We start from the raw sequence: 27393 nt of genomic DNA, 5'->3' as shown, positions 1-27393 counted from the left end.
TCTGAGATATAAATTATCAAAGATTTCTCTTACTCAAATCGATACGCCCTTTTCAAAAGTTATGCTTGAGTCAAAAAATGAACCATGATGATGTATTTGGAAAAGTTGTTGGAAATTATAAGCAAATTCATAAAATTTCATGAACATGACGGTATAAAACGACAAACATATTTAAAGGGATTATTTACTATAAAAAAGACAATAAAATTAAAAACATTTAGAAGGAGATTGATAATGACCTTTTTTGTTTTAAATCACATCAGAATTCATAATTTGTGGCTAAGAATGATTGCTAACATACAAAAATTCGAAGTTTCAAAAATTCCTAAAAATTCGATGTTCCACAAATTTCGTCAAAAATAGTTTTACCATCTTGGGCCCATTTTTTAAATTTTCTGCATGACTTCTATTTTGTATGAAAAAATATAAAAAAAAATTAAAAATATGTATTTTGGTTATTGCAAATTGAATTTTTATTTTGTAATTAAAAAAAAAGTGCTAATTTTTTTTCTCAGTGTACATTTTTTTCATATTCAACCATCAATACTCTATAACTCTTTCTAAGACACTATCTCGGTACGACTCATAGTTTTTGAGATATAAATTATCAAAGATTTCTCTTACTCAAATCGATACGCCCTTTTCAAAAGTTACGCTTGAGTTAAAAAATTCCCAATTGCTGTGGAAATCTCATATTTCCTCCAACCCAAATGGAATACACACTTTCATTCGAATCAAAAATACTCATGTTTTGTCATTTGTCGATTTCATTTGGAATTACTCTATTGCAAATTGAGGGGCTTAGAATGAAAGGGATGTAAGTGATTTGATCGATTTCTCTACATCGACTCTCTCTTTTGGTCATGACTTAGCTGCAAGTACATTCCCAGCTGTATTTGACAATGTGGAAGATAGGTCAGAACCTCATCTATCGGATTCTATAGCAAACTCAAATTGGAACGTTTTTGCAGCTGAGTTATTAACAAAAGAAAAAAATGATGAAGAGAAATCGATCATGTCACTTACACCCCTTGCATTCTAAGCCCCTTAATCAAAGTTTTTTTGTAAATAAAAAAAAGAGTACTAATTTTTTTCCCAGTGTATATTTTTTTCACGTTTCAACATTAATACTCTTATAAATCTTTCTAAGACACTATTTCGGTACGACTCATAGCTTTTGAGATATAAATTATCAAAGATTTCTCTTATGAAAATCGATGCGCCCTTTTCAAAAGTTATGCTTGAATCAAAAAATTCCCAATTGCTGTGGAAAACTCATATTTCCTCCAACCCAAACGGATTACAAGCTTTTATTCGGATCAAAATGACATGTTTTTTTAAATCTGCATTTTTAGGACGATTTCATTTGGAATTACTCTATCGTGTATCGATAAATATTATCAGAAAAAAAATTTCATCAAAAATTGAAGAACTAACAAAAACTTGAATTATTGATTTTTTTTTTCAATTTAGAGATTCAGTACTACTCTAATTCGCATGTGTTTTTACGCCTTTCCTAGATATATGTGATTTTTTTTCAGAATTTTTTTTTCAGAAAGAAATAATACGCTTTGAATGCATTCTAAGTGCAAGCTCTAGAACAGGGGTTCTCAAACTATTTTGGGCAAGAGACCCCTTTTCCTGAATGGAGTCGTACCTCAGACCCCCTTAGCAAAATTTCTTCGAAAACACTATCTTTAGTTTTTTTCTTACTGAATAATTACCAATTTAGAAACATTGCAGTTAGTTAAATGAGTAAACATGACATTATTTTTATGGAGGCGATCTGGCGTAGTGGTAACATCCGTACCTCTCACGCAAAAGGTCACGAGTTCAATTCACACTCCCGACATTATTCCAAAAAAAATGGAAGTAATGTGACAAACCAGTCAAAAGTGTTGAAAGTCACAATAATACAGAAAAAAAAAATTTCTCATCATATTCAACTAAATAAATAGACATAAAATTTTGTAAATATCAAGCGTAATTCATAATTATTAATACAAATACCGGAACTTATGACAACCTTGGTTGAGCTCCTGCTTGAGCTCCTCATCTGTGCTGATGATAATCAACTTTTCTTGCATTATCACTATGACTCATTCCATGGCAGTTGAATTTGAAAATTTTTAAAATCCTCAAACATCTTAGTAAAATCTTTGTGTAATGCGTCCAAGTGAGTGACATATGGTAACACAACATGGTCTTGAAGTTTTTGTGATAATTTTGTCAAATGCGGAAACTGTGAATATTCTTTTCTGCTTAAATTTTGTTTCTAAAGTTTCGTCAGAAAGACCGATATTATCGATATTGTTTCAATCGAGTTGAAATCGTCACTCTGCAACTGAAACTCAAGTTAAAAAAAAAAAATCTGAAAATCTTGATAAGAGCCTCAGGACAGTCAGCGAGCTCCAGCGTGTAGAAGCAACCGAGTAAAGATTTCGTCGTTTTTCTCATATAGCAGAGCAAATAATCGAGTGTTCAAAGAATTGCTTCGAAGCTTTTTGATAGCACTTATAACATGTAGTGAAGACTGATGCGATCAAGGGTTCAGATTTTTGTGCTACTAAATGCTGTCTGATGAATGACCAGTACCTCACGCAGTCGTGAGCTGTAAAACCACCGTGACGACCAACCAAATCTAAATCAACCAAACGAAATCAGTCTTCATTGGAAGATATTTCCATCAATCAACCAAACCGAATCAGTCTTCCATGGAATAACTTTCTCGGTTTAAAAAAATGTTCCGTGTCCTAAATAATCGATTCTCCTCTGGTATCAGTCTTCATTTATGTGGCAAAAATCATTTATTGGCACATATTTTCATCTTTAATATCTCGAACATACCCTAACAACATATACATTACTAAGGTTTTTTTTTTCATTGCTGAGTAATGTAGACTCGTCCAGCTGGAGAGAAAATCTGTTGGTCTATAATAAATTGAATAACATTTTTCCCTATTCGCGACTAAGATATGTCGATCATTAGAAAAGGATAAATCTTGACGGATCGATTTTCTAAACGGCGTAAGGATCGATTCACTGATCGAATAGGTACCAAAAAATCGATCTTTGAAAAATCGAATACCTTTATCCAATTTATTTACTTGCTCAATATAACTGTCTTTTCTTCAAAAATGGTATAAACATTTCACATTTATATTGAAACTTCAAAGGAATTAAAATTTTTCAGAATGAAGGTCACAAAAAAACTTGAGAGCCCAGAAAAACAGTACTTCCTAGGGCATTCATCTTGAATTTTCATGGAATTATTCAATTCAATAAATTAATTGAAAATTATTATCAGAAATTCAACAGCTAACATCCCTCCAGAACTCCACTAACAATAATCTCATAAAATCCAACCGTGCCATATGTCCGGCATTTAGTCGAAATCTTGGTGGTAGTTTCAGTTTTAGAAAAGAACGCTTCGGCCCCGATCCCTTGTCACCATCCGATTCCGTCACAATTTTCACTGTCAGAATGTGAATGTGTCTTGTGATGGTGCAAATATAACTTATGACCACTTGTTTTGTAATCACCAAATCTACCAATCCGTTTCTGCCAAATTTACGACCACTAATTTGACAACCTTGAACGGGATCCAATGTTTATGAAACTCGTCAGGTGGTTGGGAGAGATTAACATCAATGTTCGCTGAAAAACAAATTTACAAAAATATTCTACGTTAAAAAAGATAGGAAAGATCGAAAAGAAAAGATCGATTTTCGCGATTTTTCTAAGAACAAAGAATCCATCCAAAAAATCGGAAAGGAAAATATTGATCTTCTGAATATCGATCCAAGATCGTCCAATCCTATTCGCGACCTGTCTCAAGTTTCCTAAAAAAATTTTTTTTTTACGCCATGCACACAAGTAACCAGTCATTTTGTAAATTCTTTTTCAATCACATTATTCTAGTTCACTTTATATAGCTATGTAAATACGTTGTAATCTCTTGAATGGAATAAGAAGATGAGTATATTATCATTCCAGCTCCTACGTATTTCAGAACGCAAATGAACTTGCAACCTAAGCGCAAGCTCGTTTTCCAGGTAAATATCAGGAGCATGTTTGGACATGAGTTTGATGATGCCTTTCTTCGTGTTTAAACACGTATACCCTTAAAATACAGAAAATATTCAGTTCAAGTTTTATTACTTGCCGAATTTTTCCTTTTGTACTTTTTGCACTTTTTTCATTCCATCTTTCCATCATTTCTATCGTCTTGTTGAGTTTTAAAAATATACAGCAATAATATTTTCTACTAAAATATTGGTCATTCTAATAACAGAGTGGTTCACGTAACACAACTTATGCAGCATCTTGAATATTTCAAATAAGAACTTGTGTTATTTTATAGGGGTCGATTTTCAGACCTCGTCGACCCCCAAAATCAATTTTCGTTTTTGTCGACCCCAGGGAAATCGGAATCGACCCCAGGGGGTCGATATCGACCACTTTGAGAAACCCTGCTCTAGAACATGCGTGACCACAGTGCAAGTCGAGGGATTTTTTTTGGCGAAAAATTCCCTCGACCAGAACGGGAATCGAACCCGAACCCCCGGCATGTTAGGTGTGACGCTAACCACTCGGCCACGTGAGGACTTTTATTTATATTTAGATATGTATGTTTAATGGTTTGTGTATGTGTTCCTTGATATTGGTGATTTTTTTTAGAATATTTCAAGAACTGCGCTGTACGAATATATCTAATAAATGTTTAATTTTTTTTTAATTCCTATTTTTTGGGATCTTCTAATATTTTTTTATTTTCCTAAATTCAATTATTGTTTTGTGTTCTATGTGATTCACTATGAAAGCTATGGCTCGCATTTATTTCTTTTTTCACGACATTCTCAATTGCTTGGAAATGAAAATATAGAAAAAATGCTCATAATGCATCTTACTATGATAAAATTACCATCGAAAATTCAATGAATCATCAAATCATGAATTGCATGAAGTTTTTCATCAAATAAAGTTGATATGCACCCAAGTCTCCAGAAAGTTATAAATAGTCAGGGAAATTTGAGGATTCCTCTACAAATTAATACGTGGTAAAAATCACTGCACTACTGATGTGATGCAACCATCTGAATCCGCTCTTGCATGATCAGCCTCGACAGTTTCCCGTATGCGATCCTAATTGCGTAAAGAACACCACCAATTGCCCCGTCAGGGTCAGATGCTCGTTTTGTCCGCCTATCGGTCTCTCAGGCTTCTGACCCTGCCCGTTTCGTTTTGACTTCTTCTGTCTACCTCCTTCTGGTCTCTCCTCCCCCCATCAAGCGGACCCAAAATTATGGGGCCTTTTGAGCTATCTCTTTCTTCCTTCCTTTCTCGGGCCACTCCGATCAAGTAAATCACACGATCACTGGCTACCCAAAAGCTACTCTCTGCCTGACGGTCACTGCCACCAGACCCGGTGGCGGGCCGTAAGAGCCGTAAGTGAATTCCGATCCGCGGCCGTACGAAAAATGAGCAATTATGGGTCAAGAAATTGCCCTCTAATGGACCGCGGATGTGATTTTTTGGGGTGTTTAGAACCGTTTTACATACTATACTTTCGGCGGAAGCTCTCCCGGCTGAAAACTCTTGTTTTCTGGAATGGTTAATCTTCTTTCCTCCTGCATCGCTCACCGTCTCGCCGTAATGCCAAGGCCCAATCAGTTGGAGTCCGTCGATAAGTTCGCCGGTAGGCCAGAAAGGAAGCAGCACTTCCGAAATTGCCTCTTTCCTCGTTTTGTTTTCGTATTGGAGCGCGTTGGTGGTTGCGGCGGAGATGCTGATGGTGGAGCGGAGGGTTCCTCCACCAATTTGCGCCAAAAGTGCGTTGCGACTTGGTGTCTGCATCCATTCATTCATCGCGGTTCGCTCATTCATTCATACGCTGCGCGGCCATTGACCATTCCGTATCTACTCGCTTCAGCTTCTTCTATCATTTTTTTTTTTCATATTTATTCTTTTGGTCTGCCTTCATGGTCTCAGGGAAGAGATGAAAACATTGGCTCACAAAATTGATATTGAATAATCTAACACTATCCGCTTATAATGATAGGCTCGGGATGCGCCGGTGGAATGCTATGTATCGTTACAGCATCCATTTTGCCATTTTGGACCGGTCAGCGGATGGAATCCGAAGAGAGGGTTGTGAGTAAACGTTCGATAATTAACAAAAATACTGCTACCTTCACGTGATGTTTGACTTGGCATTCGGTTATGTAACGCAAGCCCAATCACTTCATTTGACCCTATTACTACAGCCCACCAAAAAGATGTCACCTTGCAGAGTGAAATTTGCATTGCGTTTGTTGCAAGAGTGACCGTGAAATTAAATTGAGATCAAAAGAAGTGAAGTGTGAAAATCGATCACTAGAGTTTTTCGCCCCTAAGGACCAAGACTTTTTTGATAGAGGCGCTATCAAGCTACCTTGAAAATGGCAACAAACTATACAACAAAATAATCGGAGAATCTGAAACATATAAAAAAAAGTTTTGAATTGCACGCAAAAATAATGGATTCGTTTTTCTCCGACCTATTGTTATAATACGATGTCTACGATATGATGATATGAGAACAGTATATGCAAAATGTATGCTGAATGCAGTTCTTGCACTTACACTTAGATCACTAAGGAGTAGGGAAACATTAATAAGCCCTTGTACAAAAAATTCACCTCTCCAGAGCATGAAGAGATATAATATACGATTTCTCGCGAAAGTCTCGCTCCAGCCAGCGAGCAGTCAACAGCATTTATTTCGAAATTTTAAATTCCCCTTCAATGTAATTAATTAATAATTAATCCTCTTTTTTTCTATACAAAAATTCAAGAAGCAAAATCGCTCCGTAGCGTCAACAGTGTGACCGTATATTATTGAGAATCTGGTATAAAAAAGAAAAAGACCATTATTTGGATAACGGGAGCCGACGGTGGACGAAAGAGAAAAACAATGTTCGACGACAGCTAAATGTATGAATCCCAAACCAATTTGAAAACCCTATTAAATTTTAATCTTCGCCTTGGTGGGTGGTTGGTGGAAATAACCAGTAGATGGCTACGATGGATCATGGACTGGATGTCAGGTTGGAATGATAGGAAAATATACTGATTGGAACAAAAGAATTGGAGAACAAGGAAGGAAGGACTTTCAAGAAAGTAATTCGAAAAGAATAGAGCTGTTTTGGGTTTCGACCGCGGAAGCGTGCAGATCGATCGAACTGACATACAAATGAAACACAAATTTCTGCATTACTCAAGAATTATTCAAGCAAATGAAACCAAATTTGCTATGTGAAGGTTTTAGGATGCAATACATGTTTTTACGGTGGATAGATACTCCCCCCCATATCTTAGGGGGGCCTGCCATGCAAATGGAACACAAATTTCTGCATTACTCGAGAATTAATCAAACAAAAGAAACCAAGTTAGGTATATGGAGGTTTTAGGGTGCAATAAATGATTCTATGGTGGTTAGATACTCCTCCCCCTCTCTTAGGGGTGGGGCTGCCATACAAATGAAACACAAATTTCTGCATTACTCGAGAATTAATCAAGCACATGGAACAAAATCAGGCAGGTGGAGGTTTTTGGATGCAATAAATATTTCTATGGTGGTTATATATTCCACCCCTTCTCTAAGGACATGGAGGCTGCTGGACCCATGAACGTACGCTTTGTAAGAAAACATGGATATGATAACGAAACATCAATTTTGGGTGAGACGAAGTTTGCCGGGTCAGCTAGTTAAAAATAAATATTTAGCACATCTTTTGACATCCTCATTAATTACTTTAAACGAGCTTAAAGGTAACAAAAAATATGATATTCAACCATATTTGTACCACATATGGTCGGGTTTCTGCCAAAACGAACCAAGCGCCAAAAACATTATTTAAAGATATTTCTATTTGTAGTTTGGGCTCCCACTAATTGACTGTGTATGATCAAATCTATCATTTTGTCGCTCACGTGTTGCAAACATGATATCAAACATAAAGGGTGTGTCACATCAAATTGCATCACGGAAAAAACGCTGTAGAAATTTAATTTTTAGGAATCATATCTTCAGCTTTCGCTTATAATCAGATAAGAGTGTATAGATCACGTTGGCCATGCTTCACTGTCAATTTTTCGTAAATTTGGAAAAATGTCGTCGAACGAAAAAGAGCGTCGTGAATTAATCCTGTGCACTCATTTCGAGAATCCGGAGTTGTCACATCGGGACATCGGTAAGATGCTGGGAATCGTCCAATCCACGGTCAGCAGAGTACTAAAACGATACTTCGAGAACCTAACCATCGACCGGAAGGTGAAGAACGGCAAAAATGGATGCTCCGTCAGTGAAAAAGATCTCAAGCGCGTAGTTAAGCAGTTTAGACGTGATCCGAGAAGTTCGGTTCGGGATGTCGCCAATAAGCTGAATTTGTCAAGTTCATTCGTCCAGCGGACCAAGCAGCGGGAGGGCCTGCGTACATACAAGGTTCAGAAGGCTCCTAACCGCGACGAAAGGCAAAACATGGTGGGGAAGACGTGAGCCCAGAAGCTGTACACCGAAATGCTGACGAAGCCGCATTGCCTGGTAATGGACGACGAAACCTACGTCAAAGCGGACTTTCGTCAGCTGCCGGGCCTGTAGTTCTTCTCCGCAGAGGACAAATTCAGCGTTCCGGAGGAGATTCGCAAGCAAAAACCATCCAAGTTTGCCAAAAAGTACATGGTGTGGCAAGCGATCTGCTCTTGCGGAAAGCGGAGCGCCCCCTTCGTGATGACCGGCACGGTAAACGGGCAGGTTTACCTTAAGGAGTGCCTACAGAAGCGCTTACTACCACTATTGAAGCAGCACGAGGGCCCTACCATCTTCTGGCCGGATCTCGCTTCGCGCCACTATTCAAAGGACGTGTTGGAGTGGTACGAAGCCAACGGGGTCACCTCACCGCCCAACGCGCCGGAGCTTCGCTCAATAGAGAAATATTGGGCGATTATGAAGCAGGCCCTCCGGAAGAACCCAAAAGTTGTCAAATCGGAGGCGGACTTCAAGAGAAATGGATTTCTGTTAAAAAAAAACTACAACCTGACGTTGTACAGAACCTTATGGACGGGGTAAAGAGGAAGGTGCGAGCATACGGGCTTGGGCTCGAAGTATGAATAAAAATAAAATGCCAAAAGTTGTTTAATAGTTTTTATTTTACTGTCTAAAATTTTCAAAAGGATCGGTCTACTGGGCGAATTTCTACAGCGTTTTTTCCGTGATGCAATTTGATGTGACACACCCTTTAATACTCCTTTTCATGCTGCGAGCACACATCTCCGTCAATTTCTGATTCAGAACCTTTAGTAAAATGAAAAAAAAATATGGTGCTGCTTAATACGCAAAACTTCGTTCTCTTTGCAGCCAGAGCGAATCAAGTACATGCTAGCTATTAACATAATATCATTACATGATTTTTTTGGGTTGTAAGGTAGTTCGCCTCCTCGCGGTGCATCCTGGGTAACGCTAAATGAACTACAAAAGCCGAGCGTCTGTATCCCAGGTTAGGGGCGGCTCAAGCAGCGTCTGTCTCGGAGCGAGCGGCTGAATATGGAATGCGGTTCCCGCCAGCTATATCTAAGATGGCAGCCCCATCGCGGGATAGTGACTTTAGGCCAACAACCTACTGTCTACGAAACAATTAAAAAGTTACAGAAACCGAAAAAAAGATCAACTGGATTTTTGACAACGACCTTTGGCATGAAAACACGGACACGAATCGGAACATGGAATATACTAACCCTTGCCCAGCAGGGCAAGCTGGCCCAATTGACCAGAGAGGCTAGCCGCCTTAAGCTAGAAATCCTGGGAAGTCCGTTGGCCGAACACAAGAGAACACAAGACAACATCCGGACAAGCCCTGCTTTATTCTGGCATACGACGTGAAAATGCAACTCGGGAACGAGGAGTTGGATTCCTATTAAGCCCGGAGGCCCACGCGGCCTTGGGAACCGATAAATGAAAGAATAATCGTCGCCAGATTTGGAACACGGGTGAGAAACCTTACGATGGTCCAGTGTTACGCGCCAACCGATGCTGCCGACTTGCGAGAGAAAGAGAGTTTCTACAGCCAGCTGAACAGCGTGGTTGAGAAGATTCCGAAAGGAGATATCCAAATCCATCTAGGTGACTTCAACGCGAAGATTGGCTCCGACAACGAGGGCCTCGAGCGCGTCATGGGACGCCACGGCCTTGGACAGATGAGCGAAAACGGGGAGCTGTTTGCTGAGTTTTGTGGCAACAATAACATGGTCATTGGTGGATGGCTCTTCCCTCACCGACCAGCGCATTAGGTCACCTGGGTTTCCCGGGATGGCCGAACAGAAAATCAAATTGACCACATCTGCATCAGCCGAAAGTGGAGAAGGAGACTCCTTGATGTCCGCAACAAGCGCAGCGCTGACATTGCATCTGATAATCACCTCGTCATCGGTAAGATACGCTTGCGCGTCGCACGCGTCCAACGACGCGAGGAGAAAATCGGATGTCGTTACAACATCCGCCGGTTGGAGAACCCAGAGGTGAAAAGTGCCTTCGTCGAACAGCTTGAAGCCCGAGCCCCTGAATTACCACCCGGTGGAACAGTTGAAGAACAATGGACAGGCATCAAGAACACCTTTACCACGACAAGTGATGAAACTCTCGATAAGCTGCGTAGCGGGAGGAGAGATTGGATCACGGATGAAACCTGGAGGATCGTCGATGAGCGGAGAAAGGCGAAAGCCGACATTGGGCAGGCGCGCACTATATCGGCTAAAGCAGCTGCCCGCCAGCGTTACGCTGATCTAGAGAAGACAGTCAAACGATCTTGTAGACGGGACAAGAGAGACTGGACCAACTCCTTAGCCGAAGAGGGAGAAATAGCCGCCGCCAGTGGAGATATCCGCCTATTGTACGATATTTATCGCCGCCTTAGTGGTGTCAGGACAAATGCAAGAATGCCGCTGAAATGCAGAGCAGGTCAACTAATGACAGAGCGTACAGATCAGCTCAAGCGTTGGACTGAGCACTTCGGCGAACTCTTCCGAGTTCCAAGCGAGGATGACCAACAAAACCCGCAGCGTACGGTACCTACAGTGCGGCGCATTAACCGCGTCAACTCCGCGGTGCCGTCATTAGCTGAAATGGAAGCGGCAATTAAAAGCATGAAATCCAATAAAGCGCCAGGAATAGACTGCATTCCTGCTGAAATGCTCAAAGCTGACCCAACAGTGTCAGCGCAGATGTTGCACCAACTTTTCACAGATATTTGGGAAACCGCGACTTTTTCGGCCGACTGGATGCAGGGCATTTTAGTGAAAGTCCCAACGAAAGAAGATCTTTCCGAATGTGGTAACTAGCGTGGCATCACGCTGCTATGTGTGACTCTGAAAATACTTTGCAAAGTTATCCTTAATCGGATACATGAGAAGATCGACGCTCCGGATCCTACAGGAGCAAATCAACGATTTCCAGGATTCTCTACTGCTGGTGTTCGTTGATTACGAAAAAGCGTTTGACCGACTCAACCACAAAAATATCTGGGATGCACTTAGGCGTAGAGGAGTCTCGGAGAAGCTAGTCCATCTCATCGAAGCACAATACGAGGCATTCTCGTGTCAAGTTCTACATTACTGCTGGAGTGAGACAAGGATGTATATTATCGCCGCTACTCTTTCTCATCGTAATGGACGAGATTTTAGTTGGAGTTATTGACAGCAGACCGAACCGAGGATTACCGTGGAATCCTTTAACCATGGAGCAACTGAACGATCTTGATTTGGCCGACGACGTTGTCTTGCTCGCCCAACGTCGAGGGGACATGCAGAGCAAGCTTATTACCTCTCTGAAAGCTCCAAAGCAGCAGGTCTCAAAATAAACGTCGGAAAGACAAAGTCAATGCAAGTAAATAGCAACAATTCCTCCAACTTCACAGTAGCAGGGCAAGAGGTTGAGAAGGTAGAAACCTTTCAATACCTTGGTAGCCAGTTTACGTCAGATGGTGGCACTAAGGCCGATATAAACACACGAATTAGGAAGGGTCGGTGTGCCTTTGCGGGTCTCAGAAACATCTGGCGCACATGCCAAATCTCGCAACGAACGAAAACAAGAATTTTCAATTCAAACGTCAAAACCGTACAACTATACGGTTGCGAAACGTGGTGTGTCAACGCAAAACTGCAGGTATTTATCAACAGGTTCGCTCGCAATATGGCCATGATCGGTCGTGTTGTGTGGCACGTGGCGCCGTCCTGCTGAAACTACATGTCATCCGTATCCATATCTTCAATTTGTGGCAAAAAAAAATCGGTTAACATGCGGCCATAGCGCTCACCATTCACAGTTACCGTCTCGCCGTCCTCATTTTCAAAGAAATACGGCCCGATGACTCCACCAGACCATAATGCGCACCAAACAGTGACTTTTGGCGGATGCAATGGCCTCTCAACAATCACGTGTGGATTTTATGAGCCCCATATACGGAAATTTTGGGTGCTCACAAAGCCACCGAGCTCGAAATGTGCCTCATCGCTGAAGAAAATTTGATGCGAAAATTCAGCATTTTGCTGCTGTTGTTCGTTCACCCAATCGACGTATGCCCGACGCATTCCATGGTCACCACTCACAACTCACTCATGGCTCACCAGTATTTGAGAGTCATGAAATTTTCTGTTATGTTAGGTATGTCTCATCAAAAATCAATTTTGGGTGTAGATAGCGTGGACGTGTGAAACAGCCTTACATCCTTGGTTCAATCCCTGCTTGGCATCGTTTGGACTTTTTTTGGGTACAATTCCAAGATGACATTCAGTCAGAGAGAATGAGAGATTTGCTCCATACATACAAACATTTTAACACTCTTAAATGAGATACTTTTATTTGTGTATTTGACGCTTTGACACAAGAAAATGCATCAGTTCTGTCAAAGATGATATATATTCAGCCAACGCTAGTCTGGAATATCGTTAGCTCTTCAACCGTACGCATTTTGCGCCAATTACTGCATTTTCGCAGACCTCAAAATGCAGCCATCAGCGTGATCGTGATCGCCACGTGACTCGCCGATGTTAAACAGCATATCGACCGCCAAGGCTAGGCGTGAGCGACGCGAGTCGGTGTGGTCGCAGCTCGATACTGCTAATGAAACGCAAAACAACAACACGAAGTAATGCAACCGCGAACACAGAACAAAACAGTAATCATAAATCCGTATCGATGTTGAGACGTGACTTAACCTATGCGCAAGCGGCCCCTTTTCCGTACCAAACATAAAGACACAACAAATAGCAACGCAAGCAGCATAGGGAGAACACGAAGAAGAACCAAGCGAAACTTCATTCTTGCGCTGCGCAATTATGCAACGCAATTCTTTTATTGGCCCAGGCGCGGAGCCAAACATAGCATAGCTGGCGTCGATTGCACGGTCCGTTCGTACGGATCACGCATGTTCTGGACACGAGGTTTGAGTAAACTTGGGCTACAAGTGCGCACACACATACCCCCTGTGAGACGGTTCGCTGAACCGCGTGATCTACTTGTCGATGATCGTCGAAGACGCCTCCGCCGGTGTGGACTTGCCCCGTTCCGCCACGCATCCGCGCGGACGTTGGGGATGACTTGCTCGAGAATTTTAATTGAATTTTCCTCGGTTCACGGCTACCTTGGAACGGGCCAATTTCTACCAGGTAATGAATTTTCATTATCTGCTAATACAATCCTAATCGTACCAATTAACCACTGAATGCAACTGGAGAGGAGAATTCGAGTCGAGACTTAATGCAATCGCAATCAACAACTTTTCAATTTAATTTTCCGCTCTTCAAATCCGAACCCAGCGGCAATCGAGAAACAATAAATCTCCACTCGAGATCAACTCGAGACTCGTTCCGCCATATTTGCATAGAGCTAGCGTAATTACCCAAACAAATTCCCGCTCGAGTTGTTGATTGACGGGACAGGACATCGACTCCAGATCCGTATGGGGTGGCAACTGCGTTGCCCGTGGTGACCCTGCAAAGGTACAGGGAGAAACGAGACAAACAGCAAGGACTCTCATTTCCTCGAAGACGCGACGTTGATGACGACGACAGAGACGACGGGACGAAGGCACCCTTTCGGATGGCTGATTATTACATGCCAACTTGTATTATTATTATTCAAATTATGCGCCGTTGATTTAAGAACCCCTTTTTTCCGCTGGGTCTTTGTGCATCAAATAAAAAATGAAAAAGCGATAAAACACGGTACTACACGCACACACGCCGCATCACAATTGTACCCGTAATTTATGGCAGGAAATTGCACAAAAAAGGGACAGTCTATTTACCGGTTTTATTTTCGGTGCTGATTTGCGCTTCCGAGCGAATGGCGAAATAGGATTGGGTGCCTTCATTTTGTGTCAACTCAATGAAGGGGATTAATCTCGACAGTTAGGCTGCTGAAAAAATTGGCTTGTCGAATTAAACAATTTTCATCGCAAGCTTCGCTCTAATTCATAACCATCAAAAACTCGTACGAGCAACTCGATTCATCGATGTGAGTGTCAGCTTCCATGTCGTTGAAATAACTCAGCGAATGCCATCTCCGTTCGAGTATCCATCAACCGTTTCTCGATGGGGCCCTTCAATAATTATTTGCAGCACATTGTGGTCGAGACAAGAGCATCTGATTTTAATTAATTTATCATACGATCCAGGGCAAACTGCTATACACCCCCTTTCCGGAAGCGTCCAGCGTCCGGAGAGCGACGGTATCGAACGCTGTGCGGTTGACCCTCGTTACCCAGTCGATGGTATTCCAGTTTCGTTGCGCTATCAATTCCCGTCGATCCCCGCGTGGTCCACAGGCGAGTAAAACTTATTACCAGATGCCAACCTCCGCCTCCTAACGAATCCTTTTTCAAGACTGTAGACCACAGAAATAAGGAAACGCCCATCGGACTGTCGTCATTAATTTCAATATGTGCCGAGCGATAAATACCGTTATGGATCATATTTCGGACACAGTAATATTAACTTAAAATGCTTAATGCCCTAATGATATAACTATAGAGTTAACATCCCAATTGATTCTTCTAAGTCTTGGTTTCACTTTCATTTTGAATGAGAATTACATGTAAATTATAACATAGTAGGTAAAAATCTAACAGCACTACTCATTATCGTGTTTGACGTTCGCTTAGCGTGAGCATGTAGAATTTAACCGTTCATCAATATTTAAATTTCACTCGTGTTTCAAAAGTTCTCATCGTGGTTATCAGTTTACTGATATTGCTTGGTAAATGTTTCGCAGTCGACTATTAAAAATAATCAAGCATGAAAAAAAATTCATTCTTCAAAAAATTATAAAATAAATTGTCCGCAATTTGAATCGAATTTTTTTCCTAAGATTCATATTTCGGACACTTGAAATTGGTGATACTATACAGTGTGAGTTTTCAGGCTTATTATGGATGCAAAGTGTAGATTCATATAACGCACCAAAATATTTTGAAATCTTGTATAAATAATACAACTGTTTTTCAACAACAAACCAGCAGATACACTGAGCGAAATAAAAATAGCACCACTGCGTTTTTGGCGGTTTCATTAAAAATTTCCTGTATAAATATCTGATTCTGCATCACAGTTTACTTTTGTCCTGTTTATCATCTTTTGCCAACATTATGATGGTTATTCTGTGGACTGCTTACATTCAATTCTAACATTTCCAAAAAATCAGTGCGAAATATTATATAACTAGCACCACCCTGTAATAAATTCACCCATTCCTCATTTGACAGGTGTTTGTTATGGTTTCCAAAAAAGTCGAAGTGGTGCTCAAAGTGGGTTCGTTGGTAGTGGAATCAAAGTTTTCCTATGTCCTTTATACATCATGGGTCGATCAAAGCCAAAGTACGTAGAATAGAAGGTAAGTGATATTACCTGTGTATACACACGGAGTGCGCATTTGTTACACACACAAAGAAGTTAGTAATAAACAATCATCAATTTGTTCGATGTTCGGAAGTTTTTTTCAATATTTCTTGTTTTTAAAAGTTCAAAAAATCGTAAAAAGTGACAAAATCGTAAGTCGAGCCGACGATAATCACGATAGTGTACCGCATTTTCACTGCAGCTAAGGTTTGATGTGATTTGCTCGTTCGATACGCGAAACATATTTGTTTGCTCGCTTCATTTTTCACCGGATTCTTTTGGGGATACTGTTCTAACCTATAATCAGTAAAGAAGACGTCTTTGTACTGGAGGTAAGTGTGTTTTATGTAAATTGTGATGAAATAAACTAATCGGAGATGTTTTCAGCTATTCCATGCATTCGCTTCTTGGATCTTCCAAATCGTTCCGTTCCAATGGTTTCACACGAAATGCCAAATTTATACATTCACTTCTTGCGAAAGTGCAAAATATTCATTTGCAATCACTTCGGAAGATGACCCGGGATGGAGGAAATGTTTTTCTCGTTTCCCAGAAACGCCAATTTGGTCCCTTAAGTGGCCTCACTACGGCTGAATGTTCAACCAACCCCAATGAAAGCGTCGCGATGACTCTTGATGGATGCTTCAATAAAAGAGAAAAAAAATCATTAGTGCGGGAGTTAATCTTTCATCATACTATCAATTTGCGGGAACGACACTGCTTCGATATAACCTCTCCACACATTTGCTCATCGTTTTTTGCGTTATTTGTGTAATACAGGTGCGATAATTTCACTGTTTGCAATTTTAAAATGATTATGTACACTGCTGTTTCATCATTTAGAAACATATTTTAAAACAGTTCTTTTGTTACAATTTAAAAAAATTCAAATATGTTCGAATTGAATCTATAAATCAATGGTTTTTTACAGTTGTTTGCTTTTTTTTCTTTGCCTACCACTACTTGAACAAAGCAGAGAGGAGACTACCTTCTATTCTACGTACTTTGGATCAAAGCATCTCACGTTCGAGGAAAAGCTGAAAATCAAAGCCTACCACGATGCAGGTCTCTCTAATAGAGAAATCGGTCGAAAGATTCATCGGACACACACGGCTGTTGGAAATTTCTTGAAAAACGGTGACAAAGGTGAAAAGTAAGCTCTCGGCGATGGATATACGGAGAATTCATTGAATTGCAGTAAACCAGAAAAGAACAGCATCACAAATCCGAGCGGAATTGGAGCTTCCGGTTACCACACGTTGCGTTCAACAAGTTTTGTCTAGTAGTGAAAGCTTGGAGTGGCGTAAAAGGCTCGGAAAACCCAACTTGACAGAACGCCATAAATTGAATCGCTTCCATTTCGCTACGTAGTACATTTCCTGGATCGAGGAATGGAACAACGTGCTTTTTTCGGATGAAAAAAAGTTCAACCTTGATGGACCAGATGGCTGGCAGTACTACTGGCACGATTTGCTCAATGCTCCGGATGTTAAAATGAGCAGGAACTTTGGTGGTAGATCACTAATGGTTTGGGGTGCATTTTCCTTGAAAGGAAATCTTCCATTGGCGTTATCGAACAAAAATTAAGACGATTTTTTGGAAAAGATTACGTAGAAATGCTGGAGATAAGTTTGATTAAACATGGTGAGGCATTGATGGGTCCTGATTTTGTTCTCCAGTAAGCCAATGCTGCAATCCACAACTCAAAACTGACAAAAGCGTGGTTTTCTGATAGAAATATCGAAGTTCTTGATTGGTCAGCCTGTTCTCCGGATTTGAACCCCTTCGAAAACTTTTGGTCTATACTCGCGCGCCGTGTTCAAGGGGATGCCAAGCAATTTGACAACGTAAACATGCTCAAATGTTGAATTCGAGAGTGTCGGCAGAAAATCAAAATACAGGTCGGCCTCGATTATCCGAAGTATTGATTTTTTTTTCACTCCGGATAATCGAATCCTCCGGATAATCGAGTAAAAAAAAATTTTTTTTATTCGTTTTTTTTCATGTATTTTTTGTTTTTTGAATATAAAACAGGAAATTGATTCTTGATTCATACCCTTAAAGTCAGAAAACACCTTTCTCACATGAAAAAAAATAATTTATCCAGATTCTCTCAAGAGGTGATAGACGATCATATTTGATGAAAAAAATAAATGTTTGAATTTCAACAATGACAGAACTTGTTTCGGACTCTGTTGCCTCAAACTGGCTCTACATAAACAAGTACGCTACGTTCCCCTGTATTGGTATCAAATGAAATGATTTGACTAATAGAATACAGTACATAACTAAAATATTCCGAAGAAAGTTATGTAAGAAATGAAAATTTTAAAAAAGTTGAATGGTTTTATTGTGGATATACCATTGTAGCATACTAATGGTACAGATAATTTCCTAAAACTAGAAAATAAAATAAATAAAACAGCTTTTTAAGTTATACGGATTAATGTACTAAAAGCTAGAAAATAATTAGACAAGTAACAGTCTCAGCTAAATAGAGTCAATCCGCTCAATGAAAGTTGATAAACGCTCCTCTTATTTTCTAACAAGAATAAGACATCTATTGAGTGTTTTGGTCGAAAAATTATTCAAGATTACCTTAGCATGGGTTCCCTCTCATTGCTCGATGCCGGGGAATGAGAAAGCGGACTCGCTAGCTAAGGTGGGCGCTTCAGAAGGCACACTTTTTGAAAGGCAAATTGCTTATAACGATTTTTTTCACATTCCTCGTCAGGACACACTCGTTAGTTGGCAGCGCATGTGGAGTGAAGATGAGTTCGGTCGCTGGTTACACACGATTATCCCTAAGGTTTCGACGAAAGCTTGGTTTAAGGGATTGAATGTAGGTCGTGATTTCATTCGCGTGATATCTCGATTTATGTCCAATCACTACAACCTAAACGCGCATCTCTATCGCATTGGGCTCGCAGCAAACAATCTTTGTGATTGTGGCGATGGCTACCACGACATCGAGCATATTGTCTGGTCGTGTATCCGGTTCCATGCTGCTCGCTCTCAGCTCTCTAGAGCACTGAGAGCAAAAGGCAGACAATCGGATATCCCCGTCCGGGATATCTTAGGTAGCCGTGATCCTTCTGCTTCATCTATACCTGTTCCTCAGAAACGCCGATGTCAACGTTTAATGATGTTTCCTTCGTTGTGTCCCTGTTTCATATCCCTTCTATCTGATCTATAAACTTTTACTTAGTCGCGGCAATACATACACACACTCTTTACAGATACACGGGCCAAAGGTTGTGCAGTCCACTGATCATTCAACAAGAGCCAAAGGTTGTACCGCTCATGACAACTCTACACGAGCTGATGTTTGCGCCGGCTAGTGACCATCCTATCCTGGATTCCTCGAGTCGAGAAGACGCACCACGCTAGATATGGGGTACAGACTAGGGAGGCGTTGCTGATTAATGGTCAGCTGCATCCCAATAGGAAGTATCCCGTGTCGGGCACAGGTACAGAGCATTGGAGACAGCAACATCACAATTACAAAAACACTTGTAATACTAACCTCGAGCCAACCGCGAGTAATCGGTTACATATTACTAACATAGTTATAAGGCAAACATTGTCGAAATATTGAACTCCCGGCCCCGTCAGGTTGACGCCTTATGAGCCTTAATAAAAATATATATTTTGGATTAAAAATAAAAATAAAAGTATCAGTTAGTAGTTATCACATCCGTTCTTATGTTTGTGTTGTTGATAATGAAGTGTATTCTCCAAGTCAAGCCATCCAGCTATTTTTTAGCGGCGGTCGAATAGAATTTCTCAAGATCATGGAATACGCAGTTTTATAATGGCAATAGAATTAAAGGTATGTTCAAAATTTCAGATCAATCAGTGATCAGGAACGGGATCAAATTTCAATTAATGTGGGCCAATCCTACAAACACTCAACCATACATACAAACAGGGCAAGCTGAATGAAACCATTAAAAAGTAATTGTTTCTTTGGGAACTACGGCCGTCTTGGATTTGCATTTTTCGTAAATAACTGTATTCTACTAGTCAAGTCCTTTCAGTTGATACCCATATTGATGGGGCTCCGTGAAAAACATGTAATCCATCATTTTGTTGTGGCCGCCATCTTGGATTTGCATTTTTCATAAATAACTGTGTTTTACTAGTCAAACTCTTTCATTTGATACTCATATTGATGGGGTTGTGAAAAAATATATATGGCGCCATCTTGTGGAGCGGCCATCTTGGATTTGCATTTTTCATAAATAACTGTATTCTACTAGTCAAGCCCTTTCATTTGATACCCATATTGATCGGGTTCTGAGAGAATATGTAATCCGCCATCTTGTGGTGGCGGCCATTATGGATTTGCATTTTTCATAAATAACTGTGTTCTACTAGTCAAGCCCTTTCATTTGATACCCATATTGGCTATTCAATATGGAATTATTATACAAATTATTCAAAATTTCCGAAAATCAAAACTAAAATACTCCGGATAATCGAGTCTAAAATTCCGGATAATCGAATCCCGGATAATCGAGGGCGACCTGTAGTGCTATTTTTATTACTTTTTTTAAGCTTTCAGTGGCTAAAATGTAAACGGTTTTACGAAATAAACTAGATTTATCGTGGTTTGAACCCTAATGCTTTTTTTAATCATGTTGGAAAAAATCTTAGAAATTGTGGTCAATCCGACAGCTTTTAAAACGAAAAAAAACTAAGCGATGCTATTTTTGTTTCACTGAGTGTAGATATGAGGGACTCTGGATAATTAGTTGACAATGTGCCGCAGTGCCCACAAGCGAGTCCTGGGATATGTTGAATAAAGACGCAGAACTTGCGAAGAAGTTGATTGAAATGACGAAGCGCCAAAAACTTAAGGAATGGAAAAGAGAAACTGAGTTGAAACGTATAACCTTGATTTTTTTTTTCTTACTTTGAACAACAAATAACTTGAAATCAAATATTGAAATCAAATGAGAGAGATTACTTATCGTGTAGTACATTCTCGTAAACGGCTACTGTCAAAATTTCATCCGAATCGGACTCGTAGTTTTGTTTTGACCGTGTGTGAAAGCGAGCGTGTCCGCTTCCACATTTTAGAGAAACGGAATTTAGAGAAATGGAAAGAATGGAAATTCCGCCGTCGCCACAGCCAAATTGGTCGAATTGCACTACGAACTGCTGCCCCATCCACCTTATTCGTCAGATTTGGCCCCATGCGACTTTTTTTTGTTTCCAAACTTGAAAAAGTCAAAAGTCGCCGGGCAGTAATTTTAGTCGAATGAGGCGGTCGTCGCCGCCACGGAGGCCTACTTTGCAGACCTCGATAAAACGTATTGTTCAGATGGATTAAAGAAGGTGGAGCACCGCTGGGTCAAGTGTATCGAGCTAAAAGGAGACTACATTGAGAAATAAATCGCTTGAAATAGCCCTTAAAATTTCCAACAACATTTACATGGAAAGAGTTGTTCGAACAACAACCTTTTCATTTTTTTTCTTTGAAAAAATAGTATAAATGTTTAGTTCGTAACATTTTTATGTATAAATTATCGCAATGTACATGCTCTGCTAACTTTTCTCTATTTAGAAATTTGTCAAGAACATGTCAAACGTGATAATTTACACACCAAAATGTTACGAGCAAAACATTATTTTTTCAGGAGTCTTCATACAAAAATGACTTATATATCAAAAACTATAAAAGATACAAAGTTGATGTTTTCGACAAAAGTTTATATTTTAACAAGATCTGAAACTTTGTCCAGTACACTATATCGCTATCTTGACTTTAAACAAAATTATGATAAGTTGTATTTTTTCCAAAGAAAACATGAAAAAATTGTTGTTCGAAAAACTTTTTTTTTTGTAAAAGTGCCCATCTTCCGATGTATGGAAAAATAACTTTTTTGTCCACGAAATTTTCTTTTAAAAAATGTTTGGAATTTTTTTTTTTTTGTGAAAATTTAAATAATTTCCTGTATTTCATCCTTTGACAATAATTTTGTAGGTATCATAATTTTTATGTTATAAATTTCTGTAAAAAATTAAGAAAAAAAATTTGGCTTTTTCCAAAAAGTAGTCTAATTATTTTTCGGTTGTTACAAGTATGCAAAGTTGCTTAAATGACCCATGTCTTTACACCCACAACGTTTCACTACTATCTGAGATGGTGCTGCCAACGACCAGTCAAGTTGGCATAAAATTCGACTATTGAGCTAATTTGATGAAATTATCAACCAAATAATACCTGTGCATAAAGTTTAGATCTGCATCAAATGCCTTAAGCGTCCGAAATATGATTCAGAACGGTATTCAAGTGAAAAACAAAATCGAGAAAATATGGATTTTGATCGCCATGGCCAGATTCCGGACCTGCTCGGACCGTCCCTAACGCTGTTTCCGTCGGTGAGGCAATTGTCATTCCTGGAAGCGCGCGTAAATCGATCGGAGGTTCACTTTCGGATCGGGGCAGGAAAACGCGCCCCCGCGCCAAGACGGTTGGAATTGCGTGAAATGAGTCAATTCGCTGCCATCCGCACGCAATTGCATCGATATGATGTGCGCTGAGCGCTCGCGATGACCTCGTCGTGGGGCTTCTGTTCTATTCTTGACATGAGTTTCACCGCCGATCGAATCGGATGAGTCAAACCGCCAACAACAACAACAACAACAGCTGTTTCATGTTTGCCCAGTCGGGCGAACAATTCATGTCGAAGCAATTAAAATCGTCAGCCTTTGGCGAGAAGTGTTACGATGTCAATGATTTTTTTCTGTTGTTGTTTGTTTCGTTTTCGCCATTTTATATCGACGCGCTTCGCATTTCGCAGGGCTTACGTTTCAGCGGTTGGAATGATGAAGAAAAAAAAATTAACGCAACCCTAGCAAGAGGCACTGTCGGAGCATCGCGAAATGAAACTATGCTGCCACCGACGCCACCCCGCCTCACAAACATCGCGGGTACACGATTTACCTAAGTCACTACTCGAGACTCCGAGTCCGTCAGTCCGCTCGCCCGTTATTATGAAAGTTAAGGTTTAGTAAGTTCCATGTAACAAATATTAATAATTCTTGCTGCTGCCGCTGATGTGCAGCTGTTGTTAATGTTTTTTGCAAGGGCTCCCCTCGACATCTCCCCCGCCACCAGGTACCCGGAGAACCCACTCGTCACTCGATCGAGAGAGCGTCGTGGTTTATGAATTATTTATGGCCGCTGGTATCATCAACTGGAGTCTCGCGCGATTCCCGCTCAAGGAGCTTTTCATCACGAACATGACATTGGCTGTTCTCGCCGGGGCTTCACGTGGCTCTAGGGCCCCTCCCCAAAGCGGTTCACACATTTGACCGGTGCCGTGTGTACATAAAGTATCACTTAATGGGTTCCCGGTGGCAGCCAATGGCGATCAAAACGCTATAAGTGATTGTTCTTAGATGTTTCGTTGTCGTTGGGCACGATAAATAGTCGGTATTCTAGCAGTTAAGAATTCATCAAATGTCGATCGATTGTTTTGTTCGCCTTCATTAGCTTCAACGGACATACCAGAATGACAAATGTCCAAAAACGATCGAGCCAGGTAAGGCATTAGAGTTTTGTTTTTACATTCATACTCATCACATTTTCCTGCCTTGATGGTAGATAACCTTTACCTTTATGATCGATAGAAATGCCCAAATGCCGCATTCGATTGTCTGGCTATGATGATATGGCATCAAAAATAACTTACCAGAAATGTCGAATTAGATTCAACCTTGAAATAAAAATTATGTCTCTCGTTTAGGATAAATTGAAGTATAGTGCTATCCCCGGAACAGGAGTTACCATTTTTCATTTGCGTTTTACAGAGTGTCACCGTGAAAGTGATTCACACATTCGAGTGTTCCCCGATGCGAACCTTGCCCGTCAATCAGCTGTTTTTGTTTTGTTTGTTTTGTTTTGATTGCGACACATGTTTTTAGCTTACTTGTAGACAATTTTTGAGCGTAAAATTGCAATGGATTCTAATAGAGAACAAATCAGGACATTTTATCTGACTGGAATGAGCTACATACAGATCAAAAAGAGACAGCCACATATTAATTTGAGCAGATTATTCGTGTACAGGACCATCAAACGATTCAACTTAAGAATCACAGTTCTTCCAAAAATAAACCGGGTAAACTGGACTGTAACGGTGGTCAAAGTGGTGGTTAAGTTGCATGAAATCCAGCTTTACTCTATGCATAAAATAAATCAAAACGACAAAATACTGATCGAAGTCGTGCGATAATTTTGAAAAGCGTGTGCAGGTTGTTTTCCAATACAGAGGCGAAAGATTTCAACTGAACAAATTCCACAATAGCTACAATAGCTACTACTTCATCATAATAATAAAAAAGAACCAGAGAAAAATTGTTTACCTGTTTTACTTTTATGACATAGATAAGGTGTATAGTGTCGGACAAAACATTAAGACCACTTTAATGCAAAAAATTCAAATTAATTTTAAATGCCAATTCAAATATAGTACATATATGCGAAACCTAGCGGCGAGCACTTATACTAGTATGATAATTTTGAAAACCGCAAGTTCAACACAATCAAAGCAACCCGTCTAAGCAAAACGCACTGATAGCTGCCAAAAAGTTGAAAACCGGTGTGCGACAAAATTTAGGACCAGTAGGGTAACACGGGGTGAGTTGGACATACGGGATGATTTGCACCACCCCTATATCTCGAAAAGTACTGCTCAACTTGGATTTTGACGTAGGATTACGTCTTTCGGGAACATATTGGGGTACAAATTGAAAATCTATAATCGAGCACATTTTGAAAATTGTCCAATTTCAAACGCGTATTGCTCAGTTATTTCATATTGGATTGATGAAATTTTTGCGTCAATCGATTTCGGCATTCCACAACAATATTTTATATTGAATAAAATAATATATGTCATGAAACTAACTATCGAACAATTGAAAAATCCCAACCCCTATCCTAACAGAAGTACCCACATCTGATTGGTCGAAATTAACGACACATGCGGCGGTTCCCTAACAGAGACATCAAAACCAAGCCGCCTGGAGGAAATAGGCATTGAAAATACATAAAAGTAGGCAGAGCTTTTGTTTCCACCGAACTGTGTTCCCTAACAGAAACATCAAAAACAAGCTGCCTGGGGGACATCAGCATTGTAAATACATTAAAGTAGGGGTAGTTTTTTCCCCTACCGAAATGTGTGCCCTGGCAGAGACATCTAAACCAAGGTGCCCGGGGGAAATCGGCATTGCAAATATATGCAAGTTGGGGGCATTTTCTATATTGCAATTGAGGTGAGTGACACGAATAATTCAAGCAAATAAAATTTAAATTTGAAATTTTAATGTTGGTTGCTTCGTGAAATTTCATATCAATGACCGATCGTGTATTGTGAAAAATTTAGCACAAGTGTAAGTGTAAAATTGTATATGGAAACGAGTTACTTCAATTTTCATAAATAGAAACCAAGGTGTGATCCCGCTCGAGTAGGGGAAGTGGGGGCATAGCGGTCACCCTAAGGAATATGCCCATTTCCACCGCTTCAATTCCCGTTTTTCGAAGAATATTATAGTTGTTGTTTAAGATAGCTTTCGGCTTTTACTATAAAAATTCAACATAGTACAATTTTCATCATTAGAAAAAAGGTGATTTTTTTTTTGTTTGGAGGTAAAGTGGTCACCTGGTGGGGGCAAAGTGGTCACTCGCATATATCAAGCTAAATGGGATGGATTTATACGTTTCTTCCAAATTTGTTCAAATCATACTTGATATAGTAGGTACATGTATGAAATAAGCTTGGCCTATTCACCTAGAGTCTCAATTGATTTTTTCTCATTCATACAAAAATGTAGTAAGAAACACATAACGTTCCGCATAATAAGGTTTCGTTTAGTTGGAGTGGCATATTTTCCCAGGGTCAATGCCACTAAAGAAACCTCTTCAAGAGCAAAATGTGACGAGGTATATCATCTTTAGTAAACACAACATTGCAAGTGAATAATATCTATGACCACTTTTCCCCCAAAAAAAAATCTCTATGCTAATTAATTGCTGAGATTGAACAAAATATCTGCTCACCTCTCCTAGAATAGGTGAACAGTTGTCCAAACTGATAATTTGTTCAACATATTGAATATACTAAATTTACTAAAGGGCCTGGCCGGGTAAGGGAGTAAAAAGTGCCCCCAAACCAAATCACTAGCTGTATGGCAAATATTGTAAAGGATATTAGATAAGAAATTTTGGTGGTTTATTTGAACCCCTATGTGGTTTGACGTAGGATCTATTCATTTTTGGGGATTTTGAAAAAATTTGTTTGGGATTTAGAGATTCAGTACTACTCTAATTCATATTTCAATGTGTTTCTACGGCTTTTCTAGATATGTGTGATTTTTTTCAGTGTTGCGCGGTATCAAAAATATTTTTTTATATTTCCAAAGAGTGGTTAGGTAAGGGAGTAAAAAGTGCCCCTAAACCAAATCACTAGCTGTATGGCAAACATTGTATAGGATATTAAATAAGAAATTTTGGCGGTTTATTTGAACCTCTATGTAGTTTGAAGTAGGATTTATAGTGAAAAACGTACTTTTTCGTTTATTTCACGCCATCCTCAATAGATCCGAGATAAAAATTTTAAAAAAATACTGAATGTGCATCTTACCACGGTGTATCAAGGAAAATTATCAAAAAATATTCCATCAAAAATTTCAGTACTAAAAAAAAAATTTAAATTTTGAATTTTTTTTTTTTGGGATTTGGAGATTCAGTACTACTCTAATTCATATTTAAATGTGCTCTTACGGCTTTTCTAGATTGATAAATATCTTCAAGCTGTTTTTTTTTTCAAATATCTAATAATAAAAATAAAATAATAAAAAAAAATAATACACAGTACAAAAAATTTTTATAGATTTTCTGGCATTTCGAAATTTTGAAAAAAAAATATAACAGATCGCTTGCCACACCATGTACTTTTTGGCAAATTTGGATAGTTTCTGCTCGCGAATCTCCTCCGGAACGCTGAATTTGTCCTCTGCGGAGAAGAACAACAGGCCCGGCAGCTGACGAAAGTCCGCTTTGACGTAGGTTTCGTCGTCCATTACCAGGCAATGCAGCTTCGTCAGCATTTCAGTGTACAGCTTCCGGGCTTGCGTCTTCCCCACCATGTTTTGCCTTTCGTCGCGGTTAGGAGCCTTCTGAACCTTGTATGTACGCAGGCCCTCCCGCTGCTTGGTCCGCTGGACGAATGAACTTGACAAATTCAGCTTATTGGCGACATCCCGGACCGAACTTCTCGGATCACGTCTAAACTGCTTAACTACGCGCTTGTGATCTTTTTCACTGACGGAGCATCCATTTTTGCCGTTCTTCACCTTCCGGTCGATGGTTAGGTTCTCGAAGTATCGTTTTAGTACTCTGCTGACCGTGGATTGGACGATTCCCAGCATCTTACCGATGTCCCGATGTGAC

General features: G+C 39.8%; 1 protein-coding gene across 1 annotated transcript; it reads left to right on the top strand.

Moving 5' to 3' along the window:
• Positions 1 to 10040: 10040 nt before the first annotated feature.
• LOC129774341 (craniofacial development protein 2-like) lies at positions 10041 to 11372 on the top strand. The gene is made up of 2 exons (XM_055778061.1): positions 10041 to 10290; positions 10357 to 11372. The coding sequence occupies exons 1-2, from the start codon at positions 10041 to 10043 to the stop codon at positions 11370 to 11372; spliced, it is 1266 nt and encodes a 421-aa protein (XP_055634036.1).
• Positions 11373 to 27393: the final 16021 nt, after the last annotated feature.

Source organism: Toxorhynchites rutilus, chromosome 3 (genome assembly GCF_029784135.1).
Source record: "Toxorhynchites rutilus septentrionalis strain SRP chromosome 3, ASM2978413v1, whole genome shotgun sequence".
Classification (NCBI taxonomy): Eukaryota; Metazoa; Arthropoda; class Insecta; order Diptera; family Culicidae; genus Toxorhynchites; species Toxorhynchites rutilus.
This window is presented reverse-complemented; position numbering and strand designations above follow the sequence as displayed.